General features: G+C 37.7%; 1 protein-coding gene across 1 annotated transcript in view; it reads right to left on the reverse strand.

The window, feature by feature from the left end:
- The window catches only part of LOC131992257 (potassium/sodium hyperpolarization-activated cyclic nucleotide-gated channel 1), a 93,871-nt gene that overhangs the window by 5,472 nt on the left and 70,013 nt on the right, over positions 1-18,386 (reverse strand). The window contains exons 6-7 of the mRNA XM_059357761.1: positions 15,389-15,629; positions 6,184-6,348 (exon numbers count right to left, since the gene is read on the reverse strand). Of these exons, the coding sequence (XP_059213744.1) occupies positions 6,184-6,348; positions 15,389-15,629 (406 nt within the window). The remainder of the gene's footprint in view (positions 1-6,183; positions 6,349-15,388; positions 15,630-18,386) is intronic.

The following is an 18,386-nucleotide window of genomic DNA, read 5'->3' on the forward strand; positions in this document are numbered from 1 at the left end:
TAAACTGACTTTGAAACATTATCAAAAGATTGTTAACATAATTATTACATAAAACCAATATGAAAACAAACACATAAAAAACATAAATAAAATGTAAACACCACTTATGGGTAAAGAAACATGTTTTTTTTGTTTACATATAAAACTTTGAATAAAAAAAAAAGATCAGCTATGGGTCAAATAAGAATTTGAATATTGCACTATTACAGTATTGTGCAAGTAATTTGTCCTTCCTGGCAAAATACAACCAGTAACATACAAACTAGACCAATCAATATGATTTTTAAATTATTAATACAATAATTAACCCATGTCTGACATCTAAAACATAATCTTTGTAAAACAGTCTAAAAGCCACTAACACACCAACAAACAAACAAACAAAAAACAAGCAAAACACAAACACCATAATGTTCACAAACATCATATAAAAAATGAAGGCTGTAATTGTTTAAAAAAAACAACACAAATTTTAAGATGCATTCAAGGCTTTACAGAGACACATTTTTCATTCTGACTCACAATGCAATTTGATAGATAATTTCACCAATAATTTGTAATAAATTGTTTGTTTTATGAGTCACTGCAGGAAATGTTTTTTTTCTTCAGTTTCTTCTTGTCGAGGATTATTGTAAGAACTTATTTTTAGAGAGGATTACAAGTGTAAATGTGTGTGTGAGAAAAAAAAGATTTTTAAATGGGTTAAATAAATGTCTGCCTTTCACATGTGGTCAACATGACATTACTGTTACTGTGTCTAAATACATATTACATTTAGATATGTGTCAGTAATAGCAAAATTTCCCCGATTTTTTTTTTAAATTTACACAAAAGACATAATTCATATTTCAAGCCAGACAATCAGAAACAAACTTTTTTTTCCCCTGTTGGTGAAAACATGAATAAATAATGAAATGGGATTTCTCCAAACAAAAAGTGTATGTAGCATTGCATTAGTAAAGTTTTTACTAATCTGCAGACATGTTTGTGAGTTCACTTTGAACAAAGGGTTCAAAGATTAAATATAAAAATGTGACACCAAATAGAGCTGAGCATATGTTCATAACCCAGTTAATTATTCTGTGAAAATCTCTTACAAAATAAACATGGCATGTGACACTGAATGAGATATCTTTTGTTTCTTTGATTGTCTTCATTGTTGACATTTTGAATGTGTCCATCAAAACATCTGCAGGACTGGTGTGGGTGACTTGAGTTATGTGTCACTGATGCAGGAATTAAACAGTTAATGTAACTTCCAGCAAGAGGTCAAACTCTTGGAGGATGAATTTGAGATCGGATCCATTTAGCAAGTCTTTATAGGTCAATTTGTCCCTGTTCGAATATTGGAATTGGAATAAAGTGTTTACCTGATGCCTACTCGTCGGCCAGGACACTCTTGAAAACGAGATGTGCTCGTCTCAAGACGGACTCCTGGTCAAATAATTTTTAGATAGATAAAAGATAACGTCAAATGTGCAACACGTTATTGGGTTTCAAAGCATGGTTACTTTTCTTCTTTCCTTTTTTTTTTTAGAGCAAGACAAGCATGTAACCAAATGCAGTTCATATATAGAAACGATACAACCAGCACGGATCATGACAAAGTATCTTCCCTCGTATGAGACAAAACCCCCTTCATGGTTAGTCTGAAAGGATGGATCGAATCTATATCACTCTGAGGAGTGTCAGTCAGAGTGGGCAGCTTTCGTTTCATAACATTTGGTGAAAAGCTAACTCAGCTGGAACATCTTATAAAAAGGGCAAATGTAGATTTGGACTGTTGAGGCCAAACGGCTTACAGTGTTTTGTGAAGGGACTTCACTGCAGGGCATGTATAGATTTTTATATTATTTTATGCTAGTTCAGAAAAAAAAAGCAACCTCGTCTCCTGTGAATTGCGTTCATATGCAGCCACTTCACAGTCAGTTACAGTGTTCAGTTATAATGCAAAAAGTAGGAAGACATTCATGTAGCACTGGGGAACGTGTTAGTTTAGATGATCAAAGTGTAAAGCTAGATATGGGGTTTGCGTCCTGCTATAAAGTGGAAATCAGTCTCATTTGTAAAATTTAACCACATTATTTCCTTAAACTCTAGCAAGCTGCATTATTTTTAAAAAACATAATGCAACACTTGTCATGGGCAGATACTGTAGGATAAACCCTGATCATGAGCATTTAGTAGATTTGGATCTTCTTAGCTTTAGCAGACATGGTTTGTATGAATTTCAGTTTGACCATTTCGCAGGTAACGTGTTTGTCAGTTTTTCCTTATCCAATGGGAGCACAGAGCGTGTTGTATGCCGTACAGACAGTAAAGTCCTTCAAGGCAAATTTGTGATTTTGGGCTATATAAATAAAATGTAATTTGAAGGAAGTACTGGCCTGATTTTCATTAAAGTTGGTGGACCAAGGAAGAACCTATTATATGTTAGAACGAATCTGAATCACAAGGCGAATACATAAATTGTTTTTCACTTTTGTAAACACTGACAACACAAGATAGGGCATTTATGCTGCATTCATGTGGTGTCGGAATAATTTGAAATCGGAATAATTTGAAAAATGAGTTACTGACTGGTAAAATTAACATGAACGTCCGCTCAAGTTGGAATATTAAAACTGAGATAGGGCATGCCTTGTAGAGTCTGCACTCTCTGAGTTTCAGTATAGTTTGACACTAGTCGTTTTTCCATCAGTGGTTTTCTCTGTGCAATTTGAAAATTTGCATGGGAAAAGTTTGATTGAAACACCAAAATTTGATAAAACTTTCGAAAATGCACATACAAGTGTTTACGCTTGCTTGGGGAAATTTTTGTTTAAAAAAAAATGATGCACTAAACAGGAGATGGAAACATTTTTTACGAATAAGTTCTGACGTAGCGAACATTTATCTTTATTTCTTTTACTGTTTACTGATCGATTAGTCTATAGCAATACATTACACTGCCATCTTCTAGCGAAAGTACATTAATGCAGCTTTGTTTATTTGCTCTAAAGCAGTTGACAGAAACGTACTTAATTTATATTTTCTTTAATGCAACATTTTAACATTTTGCTTCAAATTTGCTTTGACTTTAATGGAAACACGGCTACTGTCTGTCTCACCAGATGTAGACTGTTGGTGCAATCCTGCCATGGTCACATATTAAATGCTGTAATCTTCTCCACTTCTGCTATCTCCGCTAGCTATTTTGCAGGAACGCCATAGCTGCATCCGCTTAATGCCGCCCAAGACGACTGTGATTGATTTAAAGAAATAAAAACAAGCTGGAGCATTGTTTCCCCAATAGCAGAATGATAAAATGTGCAACCAGACCATTCTCCAGCGCTGACACAGAGCTGTGGAGATAGGTCTGGTGAAGCGAGACCAAGTTTGATATAATATAGACATTATGTTTCCCCACCAAAAATAGTTAATATATGAACGTAATTCTGAGGAGAAGAGGTTGTCTCAACAGTGACACACGTCTGTTGTTGGATTCTGAGCAGTCTTGTTCGTTATCTATTGTTTGGTGCTTGTTGCTGACTTGCCTTACACTACAGTATTTCAATGTTGAGTCAACACTCGGGTTGCAAAGCAATTCAATAGTGACGAGCCTGTGACAGGCAAATAATACACAAATACAAAGCCATGACAAAGAAAAACAACAATAACAGATAGAAAAGTAGATACAGACTGCAAGCTCTAACCACCGATATGAGACAACATTGGCACACTGTCATTATGAAAAAACTTAGTTTTCTATTCAGGTGATATTGTTTTCCGCTTAAAGGGATAACGTATTAGCGCACACTTTTTAGGTGGCTAAAATACGGTTGCTGCTGCCCCGTCCACAGCAGCACATTGCTTAGCTTCTGTGCCGATACTCCTGAACTATCCCTTTAATATAATGGAGAAACAAATCACCAAACATTATGGCCTTAAGTGTTATCGGCAGGCATGAAAGTTTGTTGTTTGGTTGATCATTTATGGTAATAAGCTGCTTGGGTTTTCCATGTAGCAGCCATTAAAACTAACGATATGAACCATAAATCATTTCAAAAGAGGTTTATTTTTATTTCAATAAATTAAATGTATTCCGTTGTAAGAAATTATAAAATGCCAAATATTTCATTATCGATTATTCTACTTTTGTGTTACAAAGGAGAAGGGACCCTGTCCCTTTAATAGCAAATATTCATATACTTGAGGAGCATCCACCTGCAATTTAAAAAATTGCCGAAATACTCTAGTCGCACACTGAATATTCATTACATCTTCTGCAGATCTTTCATTAACAGCTCACAGTAGCTGAGCAACAGATAAAACAATAATAGTCTTATAAGAATTGAACTTGTGTGCTAGTCACACCTGCCATTTTTCAAAGCAGATTACGTAGGACGCCCAGTAGTATCTGAGATATCAACACATGATGAAAATAATCCTCATTAAACATTTGAAGTATACTCACTATTTGCTGCTATCATCTTATTGTTTCAATGCGACACTGAAAGGTCCATGAAATGTCCTGAATTATTACTGTCAAGTTATTCATATACAAAGTAATACAGAGAGGAAATTATACATATGTAGCAAAATATAAGCAAAGACAAAGACAAAATGTTCGACTTCTGTCAATTATGAAATTATCCTTTTAGAGCAGCCCTGTCTCCTAAAAATGATTGTTTCCAGACAACAAAACAGCATTCTCAAATGGGTTTCAAAAGAAATGTTTTTTGTTTCTGCCAGATTGTTTGTTTTTGACGTACCACAAATATGTTTAAAATTAAAGTCTACAAACAAACATGGGGCTTTCATGAAGGACACTGTTATTTGTGTCCTGTGTGAATCCAAAATCCAGAGTAGTATAAAGCATTGTATGTAACTTAAGTTACATAACAAATGCACCTAAAACCCTGATTCTAAAAAAGATGGGATGCTGTAAAAAACAAAAATAAAAACAGAATACCGTGATTTGCAAATCCTTTTCGACCCAATCTCAGTTGAATACAGCACAAAGAAAATAAATCTAATGTTCAATCTTTTGATAAACTTTTATGTTTGTAGGTATAAACTGTGAATTGATAAATTCTCAGTTTGATGCATTCTGTTTTTACTTATGTTTCATATAGCGTTTTAACTTTCTGGGAATCAGGGTTGAATCATAACCTTAACCATGATCTTTTCCTAAACCTAAGCAAATACTGATGTTTCAAATTATAACGTTAACCACATCTGCAACCTTAATCCGGGAGAATTTAAATCTCCCTTGAAGCACAGTTGAGAATGTAGTTTTGTTGCATGGGGACACACTTCTTAGGAGACAGGGCTGTTTAGACACTTGAATATAATCAAATTATCCTCTACATGTTTAATTCACCAAGTCTCAGTTCCAATCAAAGTATTAGAGCAGACTGAACTAATTTGAAGGAGGAGTGGGAGAATGTGCAACATAAGGGTCAATGCAACCAATTATTGCCCTGTTTGTATTCCATACATGTGCCCCTTTTTAAACTCAAACAAACATATGTGTGTCTGAACCATTATCACTTATTCTATTTTAGCTGTAATCCGTCATGGCCAAGTTCTTCTATGAATCAGAAAGTGAAGATAGGGAAGCATTGTTGATGAGGAGCTGAATGAAACTACACTGTAGAGTCACAACTCCCTGATGTCACCTGGCCTTTTTTACAGGGTCTGGTTGATTTTTGAGGACTCTGATATGGGGTGGGGTGCTGCTCATACCCAGGAGTGCAGATGAGTGGAAAGAGGGCCAGACACACATGCATGTGAGGTTAGCTTCCATCCACTCGCTGACATCCAGTGGGGGGGTCAACACCAAACCAACGAGGGGGCGAAGTGACTCCCTCCCGGACAGCGACATGCACTGCCTTCCAGTTAATCCAACCACAAAACTCTACTTTGGTTCTTTAGAAGGATTAATGCTGGTTACAACAAATTTTCTTTAAATGTTATTTAAGACAAAGAAAGAGACGAAAGTTTAAAAAAAAATAACAACAACAAAAAATAACAAAACAAGAGAGCATACAGGTCATGCAGCACAAGATGGCAGACACAATGCTTTTATGAAGAAAGAAGGCAAACGAATACTGATAAAGACAAGACAACAAGGCACGATGACAGGCAAGAGATTCGACCAATCAGACAGGACAGGGATTAGATGTAGGCAGGTCTTACCTATGCGGTCCAATCGGTCAATGGCGACAGTTTCGAAAGCGCGTCGCATCATGGGGTACTCTTCTAGCACCTCATTGAAATGATCAACAGAGAGGGAGAAGAGTCGACAGTAGGTGTCTGCACGCACGCTCGCAGTTCGTCTGCCCTTGGTGAGCAGACAGATCTCTGTACAGCAGGGAGACACAAAGAGACACAGAGAGTGAGAGCATAAAAAATAAGACGTAGTTACAGAATTGGAGAGTGCAGAAATCATACCACTTATTGTAATGCAGATTACCATACAGATGAACCCGGAGTACAGAAGGAACAGAGGCAGAAGCTAATGTGAATGTAAATAAAATGAGAAGCCCATCAGCGCTGCTGTCACTTGCATTATACTAAGATAATTCATCATCCTGCAGAGACCTAATGGTCCCATAATATGATACAGTAGTCGGCTTTACGAAAAAAATAAAAAGAGCCTGTCAGGCATCAGTGCATCACTGCACTGCATCAGCTCTCAAATGTAATGGAGAACTAAACAGGGGTATGGTTACGTGGCATTCCTGTTCAGCCACTGTACTTTCTTACACAACACACTGCTTCAAACACTTGCAGCTCCCACCACATCTGATACTTACATACAGCATGCATCTTGTTCCCTTTTTTTTATATGCAGCTACATTTACCTTTAAAATAATCAAAAAGTAACATAGCAGCATACACAGCCAATTACTGAGATTAAAATGATCGTCCTAAAAGACAATGCATGCCTGTAATAAATGCATATATGAACGGGATGGTAATCAATTAGAATCTAACTATAATGGAAGCAGTCAGTCTGTCTATATGTATGCAGGCATTTCTGTTCTTCCATTTTCTCGACAAGCGTCTCGACAGGTGTATAACACTGTCAAGTGTGAATTGCTGAGATCTGCAGGACATATTTATGGGTAGTACATTTTGTACAAACTGTGAAGTATATTGAGAAAGAGCCCCTATTAACTGTTACACCACTGAACTGCATGCTGGGTACAGCTCGCTTTCTGTCACTCACCACAGAACATTCAAGAACAGACGGACAAAGAGAGAGCAGAGGCGTTACACTGGAGCAAACTAAAACATTTCAAGCATCAAAGCAACAAACTTGTTATAGGAAATAGCCGGGTCAAGAAAACCTTTATGTCTTTTTAAACGACATGTAGGGAGTTATTTGTCGTGACAGGTGTTATTTCTTAGGACCGAAGTAAGTGTTGGGTATGAAGTTGTTTAAAAGAGCTGTTTGCAGCAAAATCAGAGGCCAAGTAATGTTTTGAACAGGCAGACAATAAGTATTCAATAAGTATTTGACGTTTGTGGCCTTAATTATTGTCATCAGTGGGGGGAGAAGTACACAAATCCTTTTCTTATGTTAACAAAGCCATATAGCAATGTAAAATACAATAAAATAAAACTCCTGCATTTAAAACCGCACTTAGATAAAAGTACAGATGTATTTACAGCTGATTGCCCCCTTGTGACTATAAGTTTATGTGATGCATCAATGTGTGAGCAGCATTTACCTGCAGCTGGTTAAGGTGGATCAAGTTTTAACTACTTTACACACAATTATCCCAGTTGTTCCCAACCCATAGGGGTCGAGCCCTTCCAAAACAAGTTCTGCTTAAAAATTGTATCCATAAAAACATCAAATCTTTCTCTTTTTTTGTGAAATAATTGGATCATTTTAAATAAAACCACTGGAGAAATTTAGAAGAAAAATCTCTACATTGTGACAGTTAGACACTAAAGGGGGCACCGTCCAAAAAGGTTGTGAACCACTGTTTTTAAATGATGCATTGTAGATTATCATTATGTTGTTTATTTCTGTACAATCTTAATCTGCAAAGTTACTAGTGGTTATAACTGTTTAATAAAAAATAGTGGAGTAAAAAGTACTATTTATTCCTTCTGAAATGTAGTAGAGTAGAACAAAAAAGTTAGAAAAAAATTGAAAATACTCAGAAGTACAGTATCTCAAATGTATATTAAAGTAAAGTGTACTTAGTTACTGTCTAATGCTGATTGTAATTATTTTCGGTTAATCCTTCTAACAAATCTGCCACAACAGATAATAAATCTCAATCAAATCTCTCGCTGTAAAGTTTAATTGGGATGACATTTTGGCTCACAGATTGCAATGCCAAAATTGGTCATTTTCTCTTGGTAGGATGCTTATTATTGCTAATACTCATTCAAGTACTAAAATCTTTTGAGGAGCAATTAGATGATTGCAAACAGAACTCATGTTGAGAGAAAAAGGTTGAGTTGTTGAATCAGCCTGAAGTAATGGGACCTTATTTTAAATGTGATGTTTCACTTCTGATGTCAATAAAAATCCAGTTTCTACTGGTTGATACATGAAAATTAGACAAGAAGATTTCATACGACCTTTCCTTTGCTGTTGGAATATTATCTCACCTGAGCATCTTCTGTAGCTCTTAATGATGTGTCATGTTAACACCTGACATTCACAGCCCTGATCTCTTGAGTATTTTCATGAATCAGTGACACAAAACAGAAAGTTCACAATCCATCTCTCCGCCCCCCATTCCTTCATCCTACACTTTTTTCTCTCCTCATCATAAGCTTGTAAAACTGTCTTCTAACTATCAATTTCCCTTGGCTTCTGTCCAATCCTGTTCAACCCACCAACACTCAACCTCCACCCACATTTGCACTTCTGTCCAATCTACAGCACAACTTCCATCTTCATTAAATCGTTAAATGTTAAGATGTCGTGATGACTTGGCTACGCCATGAGCTGTCATGAAAATAGAGCACAGAGTGGTGCGAAAGATGTGTGTGGAACACTCTCATGCTGTGTGTGTGAAGGTGTTAGTGCTGTTTTGATGGAAAAGCTCCATTTAAGTGTTAACACAGGAAGATACACCAGAGAGAGAGAGAGAGAGAGAGAGAGAGAGAGAGAGAGAGAGAGAGAGAGAGAGAGAATGAAAGAAAAACCTGTGTGCTGTTAAATGTAATTTGATGGGTGGATCCACAAGTTTGCATGATGCTGTGTAACTTGACAGTGGAGTATAAGGTGATAATTAGTCTGCTTTACAAGTTTTTTGAGTGTGGCCAGCTGTTTCCCCCTGCTTTCTGTATTTATGCTAAGCTAAGCTAACTGTAGTCGAGAGTGGCATTCAGTGTCATGGATCAAGGTTCATTAATTGGCCTTGTTAAGTCCCTTTATGCTACTCAAGAAAAAACTATTTTTTATGCTGGACCACAGAGAGGGGTTGAAGAGTCTCACAGCCAGAGAAAAGAAGCTGCTCTGTAGTCTGCTGGTAAGACAGCAGATACTTCTGTATCGCTTGCCCAATGGCAGCAGGGTGAACAGGCTGTTGTCTTTAGTATTCTTTGGGCTCAGTGCAGACCTCCCGCCTCACGGCTATTTCTGAAGCTAGATTAGGTACGATAGATGTTGTTCTGGGTTTTTGTAATCACCTGCTGCAGAGCCTTACTCTCCTCAGTGGGGTTGCAAAATTCCAGGAATTTTCAAAGTTGGAAACTTTCCATGGGAATTAATTTATTATGGATACTATTCACGTTTAAATAATGATAACCCAAAAGTTTCTTACTCTTTTTCTCCCCCTTTACTCTGTTGGAATCTGTTGGCAATTTCAAACTATATTAATTCATTCTGTCAAACAACACTGACTGAACTCCAGTTGAGACTGATTGTTTGAGAACATGAAAGCCGACAATAAGCTGGCAGAGAGCAGGAAGAGTCGGTATTTTTAGATTGTGCTTACATCCACTGTTTTATAACTATATGTATACATCATACATCAAAATGTTCAGCGATACTCCTGCTTTCTATCAAAATACAAACATCTATTTGTGGATGTTTGTGGCCTCTACATACCTTCTTACTCTCACTAAAACACTTTGGATGACTACTTTTATGTAAACCTGCAGTGCGTAATTTTTTGTCTCCCCCTCTGGCAGTGAGACTTATTACACAGACACTGTTGATCGCTTTCTTTTTTTTTTTACTATAATCCTTCCTTTTAACGACAAATTTCTCTTGTAGAATACACTCCGAAAATTTAGCTATGCAACGAGTCAAGAAAAGTCCAAGCAGAGTTTGGAAGTCATGGGGTTATCACACCTGGGAGCGCCGGTTCGACACCCTGCTGTATGGTGGAGAAACTTAAGTTTTGTTCAACTTAGTGTGGATTGGTGAGAAAATGGTAAAGGTTGCTGATCGGCTGGTTAGTTAGCAAAACTAACGTCTAACTTGTGATGGTAACTTTAGTATTAGGGTTAACTTTTAATTATGCAAGGTTTCATGTAGGTTTAATCAGCTTCTTCCAAAGATGACAAGAACACCATTAACTGTATAAAAGAGAAGAACAGCCAATGTGTGACGCAGGATGTAAGGGCAACGCTAATGTTGTGGTTGGTATCGATACTGTTGAAAATGAGTATCTAATCTGACCCCAGTTTTTAGTATCAATTAGTATTGATTTTTCTGACAGCCCTACTTTGCAATTGTCAACATTTGAGACTTGGAATAGACTCATAGTGTTTCTAAAGTAAACATTAGCACTGTCACACCAAGGTGTATGTGTGTGTGTGTGTGTGTGTGTGTGTGTGTGTGTGTGTGTAAGTAAGGCAAGGCCCTGTTAACACTTCACATGATGCAGTTTGACATGTGTCTGTTGCCTAGCTACAAAGCATCACAGTTGACCCCAGGAGCATTTGTGGAAATTTGCCATCACTTTATGTGTCACATCCTCTCATGGCAACCAGCTTCCCCCTCCTCCTAGCACGGCTGTGTCTGAGGAGAGAGTTAGTCCCAACTGACTGAGACGTTCAAGCCCCAATAGGGATTTTCATGCACTGTCCGTCATTGTCCGAGTATTACACTCTATTAGTCCCTTCGCCTCAGAGTGGTACCAATATGTAATCCCATTCACAGAGGCCCAGGAGTGGATACTATGATACATTTTTAGCATGCAGGCGCGGCGGTGACCGTGGTTGGAGGTGCTGTGTGACCTACTGTCCTCATAGATGTCCTGCTCATTACTATGCTAATAGCTTCCTGCGGCTCGGCTCGGTTTTGTTACTCGCTCTGACTCCCTCTGTGTCTGTCTCAGTCTCCCTCACTGATTTCTCATTCTGGCCTGGTTGTAAGGGCTGTGAATCATCGGAGAAAAGGGGGAAAGAGTGAGGTGCCTGGTGCAGGCAGCTGCTCCCGACTCGGGGCTCATCTACTAATGCCACACAAACGGGTGAGAATACCAGCTGGGCAGAAGGCGACAGCAGGTGGCCGGGCACAGACAGAACACAGCAAAATGAACAATGTGCCCTTTATTATCTGGACACAACACAAATCTTTTAATTACAGGATTAAAAAGGAACATCTCCTGTATGTTGCCTGTATGTTTTTCCCCTTTTCCGTGAACTGTGAACTCTCCTTCACCTTCCTGCACTTACAGTATGAACTCCTTTGTTTTCTGCCAAATCAATCCGGACCAAGCTGTTCTGTCTGAATCTGTTCACCGAGTGAGGGCACATCAGACAGCAAACAAAACAACACTGGAGTTAATTTTTTGTGGTGCAGAATAACCTTCAAAATGTTTTAGACAAAGCTTGAAAAAGATAATCCAAAAATCCCTGAAAAGCACTAACTGTCTCGCTGATTCAACACTTTCCTGGAATTTATAAATTTGGTCTCCAGAGGTCAATTTTGCAGGGGAGCGGTTTGTTTGGAACCGTGTTAGTGAACAGTCTAGCACTTTATATCCAGCAGGAGTAATTTGCCCTTTTTTAACTATGTGCTTCCATTATACTGCAGTCAAGAGCTGAAATAATCACTCTGTGAATCAATTACTGGGGCGGCAGTAACTCAGTCCGTTGAGACTTGGCGGGAGTAGGCCGGAGGGTCGCCAGTTCAAGTTCAAGCACCCGTCGAGATCGGGTATGGAGCGTGGACTGGGAACTGTAGAGGTGTCAGTTTGCCTCCTGGGCTCTGCTACCAACCTCTGGGTAGCTGTTTATGTGCAGCCCCTTCACTCTCACATATCTCTATTAATGCATGTGTTCATGTTTGTGTATTTCAAGCCTGTGTGTGTAATGTGTGAAAAAACAGAATTTCACCTTGAGGAAATGATAAAAAAAACTGCTTTCTTTCTTAATTTGTCAACACACAGAAAATCAGCTGACTGTTGTTAACTAATAAATTGCTGATGTCCAAGTTAAATTGCCAAACATTAGTTGTTTCAGGCATCTAAAGAGTGAGGATTATCTGCTTTTTTCTTTGCTTCTGGTTGGGATAAATGCTTAGCTATGTTCACCAACTAATCTCTAAATGTCTGTCTGCTTCTGGGTGCTGAGCAGGTCATGTACTGTGCAAAAACCTTTTACATTGTCACATTATGCATATTTATTATAAAAATACTGATTATAGCCACTTTGACCACCAGTGCGCACACAAGATGAAAACTTTTACCTCCCTAATAGGTTTAATACTTTGGGTTTGTGCTCTGTCAAAAGCCTTAACTGGGAAAGACTGTCAGAACTGCGGCCAGTCATTATTCATGTTTTTTACTGTTTCAACTTATTCAACTTTTTTATGCTCCAGTTCTCATGTTATGTCACTATTTCTCCTGTCTTAGCAGTGGTGTAATGTAAGTACATTTACTGAAGTACTGTACTAAGTACGATTTTAAGGTACTTGTACTTTAAGTCATTTCAATTTTATGTAACTTTATACATCTACATCTACAACATTTAGCTGCCAGCTTTAGTTACTTTTCAGTAGGGCTGGGCGATATAGACCAAAAGTAATATCCCAATATATTTAGGCTGAATATCGATACACGATATACAGTATAACCTGATATTTTTCTCGCAAAGTGAGAACAAGTGTTTAGTCAAAGTCAAAGCCAAATATGACATGTCACAAGTAGTTTTATTGATTTATTGTTTATTTAAGTGAACATAAATACTGTATAACAGGAGTACCTTTTTTTCAAATCAAAGCTCCATAAAGTGCACATTTAATTAAAAAAATATCTTAAATAAAAATAGCCTATGAAATAAAATAGGCCAATCTTTTTCTGAAATAAATATATTTATATGAGAAAAGAATAAAGAACATTACAAAAGCAAAAAGCAAAAAACAAACCCTAGCAAGGGCAGCATTTATATATAAAGAAAAAAATGTAATCATATCGATATGTGCGATATGGCCTAATTCCATATCACATTTAAAAATATATTGATATATTTTTTATATTTATATATATTGATATATTTTTTATATTGATATACCGCCCAGCCCTACTTTTCAGGTCAAGATTTAACATGAAAAACTTGATAAAGTTAAAGTGATTCGACAATTCTTTTAAATTAAACCTCATAACAGTATATTAAGTAGTTAAAATGAGCCCTACCTTCATACAGATAAAACACTGCATACATAAATGCATCAATACAAATAATCTAATACTATATTTGGAATATATAAAACAATCTGAGTGGGTCCATTCTGCATAACGAGTACGGACTTTTGCAGGACTTTTACTTGTAGTTGAGTAATTTCACAGCACGGTTAGTACTTTTACAAAAGTAAGAGATATGAACACTGCTTCCACAACTGTTCATTACAGATGAACCCACTCCCTCTGCCTCCCACCTCACCTCACCTTCCCCACTCTTCTTTTACCACTCGAGCTGCCTTTTGGACTTTGGATTCGTTTGCCTGCCTCTTATTGAATCTGTTTCCCCTGGCTGCCTGATCTCCTGGTTTTGACCCTTGCCTGCCTTTACTGAACTGTTTCCAGACTTGATGCTGTGTCGTGCTCCTGGCTTCCTCTAGTCTCTACACAGACAGAATAGTTGTTGTTCCTTAACCAGTTGAATCTAAAGGATGATATATAAGTGTCTATCAACGTATAATAACATCGCTCACTATTGTTAAATATACTCGGAACTACCGTTATTACTTTTCACCCCTGAACTGGAAACAATAGCCAGTTAAACTGCTGCAGTTTCTTTCCTTTTTTCCTGAACTTCTGAACTTGTTAGATAAATGCTTTCACACTCACTGCCATTACCATCCATTTGTCAGGGAGCCTTATTGGCCGAAGGTCTTCATCCTGACATTTCAGCTTAGTTTCCTCACCAAGATCTACTTGTTCTGTGCCACAATGATTCTTTAGCAGAATATCTCTTGAGCTGCAGCTCCAGAGGATTAATTGTTTGAACAGCACTGCAACTGCTACATATCTTACCATATGACATGTCCACTCTGTGCACACTTTAAAATGCACCCTGTCCTCCGGCAATCCCATATTTAAAGCTTTGCACACTTAGTGGCATGACAGCAATCCTGTGGTTTGAACAAGCAGGGAAAAAAAAGAAAGACGCCTCATTTCTTTTTTTGATTCACTGCCTTCCTTCGCTCGCCTGTGAGACTTGAAGTGCATGCAGCAAGACACACCAAAGCGAAGGTATTCTTAGACTCCTCAGACTCCTTCCATAGTGGGGATGAACTCATGAGATAAAATATGCAAGAACCTCTAAAATAGGAAACTGCTTTGCTTTCACATTGACAAAATCCGCAGGCAGACATTGTCGTGTCCCGGTAAACAACGTGCAATGAAATTACATTTGACATTTAAAAAATTAATGATTTCTCTAGTGTTTTGGAGAGGGGAATGGGACTGGTGCCGAGAGAAAGGGAAAGAAAGATGGAGACGGAGAAGAGAACGAGGGAACAGCTCCTGATTTTACACAGAAGGAACGACTAGCTGCTCTTGTTAGTGCCAAGCATATGCAGCAGGAACGAATGGAGGGGGAAGAAGAGTTCATGTATGTGTATGTGCGAGGGTGAGGGTGGGGGAGGATCCTCTGTGTGTCCTAAGGGATGCCTGATCCACGCCTTGGCCTACTCCAACAACCAGATGAGGGGTTATGTAACTGCGGAAGCTGACTAACGTCCAACACTGGTTAATGAGAATCTACATCTACAATAACTTAACTTCAAACAGCATCAAACGAAAGACCTCAGGCTAGACTCATGTCTCAATATATGAACATACTGTAGGAATGCATGCGTGCCTGTCAGTATGCTGTTCTTGCATGGCATTACCCATATATATAATTCATGTTTGCATGTGGAAATCTATATAATGTTATTTAAAATTTAATTTCACGTTTTTGTTCTCACCTCCAAAGTAGGATCCATCAGTCAGCTTCATTTCCTTGCTAAACTTGGTGATGACACTCGCAACGCCGTGTTGAATGAAGTACATCTTCTTCCCCACCGTGCCTTCTCGGATGATGTAGTCGTTGGGCTGGAAGACCTCAAACTTCAACTTGCTCAGCATTCCTGTCACGAAGTTGGGATCCGCGTTGGCAAACAAAGGCATGGTGGCCACCAGCTTACGGCAATTGAAGTTGACAATTTCCTAGAGGAGAAAAAATGAGAAAATGTTGGTCAAACATGTGAGATAAGATGTAGGTTGAGAAAGAGTCGGGAAGGAGGGTAATATTCCAAGAAAAAAAAAATCAAGATTAAGGAGGTAAATTTAGGAGGAAAAAATTGTGAGATTAAATTTCTACATTTATGAGAAAAATATCACAAAAATATATAAATGAAAAAATCTGAATATTCTGAGATTTTTAAAAAAGGGAAAAAAATCATCAAGTTATGACAGTAAAATCAAATATTGTCTATATTATAAAGTTTGCAAGAAAAAAAAATTCCGAGAGAAGAAAATCAGAATATTATCTGAGATTATAAAATCATACATTTACAAGGAAAAAATATAAAATGATTTAAGATTAAAGCCACAAAATTACAAAAAAATCTGAATATTCTGAGAATATACATACATAGAATACATACAAATGTATAATCATACATTTCAAGGAAGAAAATCATGAATATTCTCTCAGATTAAAGTGACAAAAGTACAAAAAATCTAAATACTCTGAGATTATACAGTCACACATTTGCAAGAAAACAAGGGAAAAAAATCTCTAAGATTAAAGTCACAAATTTACTAGAAAAAAACCCCAAAACACCAAAAGAGGCTGATAAATCTCATTATTTTAGTCCAGAATCAACACATTATCACAGACATCCAAACTTTGAAAACACATTTCTGTGACTTAGACCCACGATGGCTCTAATAAGCCGCAGTAGATGAGATCACGCCATGAATAATTCAATAATTTCTACCTACAACTTGAAAAACGAGCATCAGTTAGGTAGTCACCACCACAAGTCCTTCATCTCTGCTGCTTTTATCTGTGGGCAGAAATGAATTGGATGCGTATTGCTGCTTTATCCCTAATACTTCTAAAGCACTTCCCATCACTCCTGAGAAGAAACTTTTTGGCACACGAGTCAGATCCTGATGAGTTTGCCCTCTGGTGCCGGCTGCAGGCCATCTCTCTGGTCTCATCCTGTCCCCTCAGACCCAGCAGGAGATTAGGAGCTTGTTGTCTGTTTACCCACACATCTCTGTTGCTGTGCAGATGGAAAGCCGGGGCACTTGGCATCTGCGGTGGTGTGTTGTTGACCCCCCGTGAGGGATAACTCTCCTCCAGTGACAACAGGACATTAACAGAGAGATAACCAATCTCTGGGACGCTCAGCAAAAAGATGTTAGCTCAGCCTCAGATGCCGGTGTCAGCTAATGCCACGGGGCTCTGACCTCAATCATGCACCAGAACTAATGAATTAGATAGTAAGCAATTTTCATGCCCAGCCAGGAGTCCTCTTGGGGAAACAATCTTTGGCTATGCCTATTTAAAGATTTGTCATATGGTGGAGAATAAGAGGTAGCGAGACCGAGGGAAGGAAAAGGGGGGTAGAGAGAACAGCAGCTGTAAGGATATAATATAATGTCCACAAATGACAAACTGCATGTATATTTCATGTGGTCATAATTTATAGATGTGTTTTTATATGATATGAGGTCATTTTTTTTTATTTTTATAAAGTTTGGATGGTGCATCTGAACTTTGCGTTGCCAGTTAGGGCATGTGGTGTTGGGATATTCAGAAAAAATAGTTCTTGAATACGAAAATACATGTGAATGCCTCCTCAAGTTAGAAAAACTATTTGGAAAGTGATCGAAAAGTTGGTAAATATTTTATGGCTCACTTGATCTGTTTCTTTATCTCGTTGGTTATCACGCAAATACTGGAAACGGCTATTAACATGTTGTTTAAACCAGAGGTTCTCATCATTTTTTTTCAAGAACAACTGACATGATAGATAAGATATGATAGATATTTTTTAAACTTAGTTTCTTAGTTCTACTGTTGATATTTATAACTTTTTATATTCCTCATATTTTCTATTTAAGCTGCTGTTTTTTGACTGAAGTACTTGTCTATAAAATATTTCAGACCTGTATTAAAATATTTGCACGATTTCAGCAAAGAATCAACTCAATTAGCTGCAGGTCACACTGTAAAAAAAAAAAATCAAAGCCAAATCAATAGAAAATGGCAAATTTGAAGTGGTTCACTATTAGCAAACATAGGCTAAACAAATAACAGTTTCTCATTATTTAAGATAATTTATAATTCATAAAATTGGCACAAAGTCTATGAACTATTTTAAATGTTAAATAAAGATATTATTTGTTGAATTATGAAGCCTTTTATGGCATGATAATATAGATTCATATTACTGAATCTTTCCCTGACCCCCTGGCAGAGTGCCCTGGATCCAAATCTGAGAATTGCTGGTTTACACACTCTGAAATCCATTACACTTTCTTAGTAGCGTCCATGTTGTTTCCACATCATGACTTAAAGCCCCTAAACACAATAAAGTCAGAAGAACGACTTCCAAAGTTTTCCCATCTGAGGAGCATGTGAAAGCACTTGGTCCTGGCAGAGGTCTGAGCTGAGTTTTGCTGCTCTGACAATCAACTTGCAGAACTTTTTGTGGTAAGACTGCTGTGTGCAGAGGCTGCATGGAAAGATTCTCTGTGTTGGTGCATTAGTGGACATCTAAAATCTGAGACTTCGCTGCTGAATAGCAAACCATTTAATGCAACTTTCCTTTTTTCTTTTCCTTTGAGTTCTTGTGTGTCTTTGTTGACCAGATTTTCCAATACCAGAGCCTATCAATTAAATGCTCTTTGGCAGCAAACAATCAATTATGGGATGTTGGAGTGTCCTTGAAAGCAACACCAAGGAGA

Source organism: Centropristis striata, chromosome 19 (assembly GCF_030273125.1).
Source record: "Centropristis striata isolate RG_2023a ecotype Rhode Island chromosome 19, C.striata_1.0, whole genome shotgun sequence".
NCBI lineage: Eukaryota > Metazoa > Chordata > Actinopteri > Perciformes > Serranidae > Centropristis > Centropristis striata.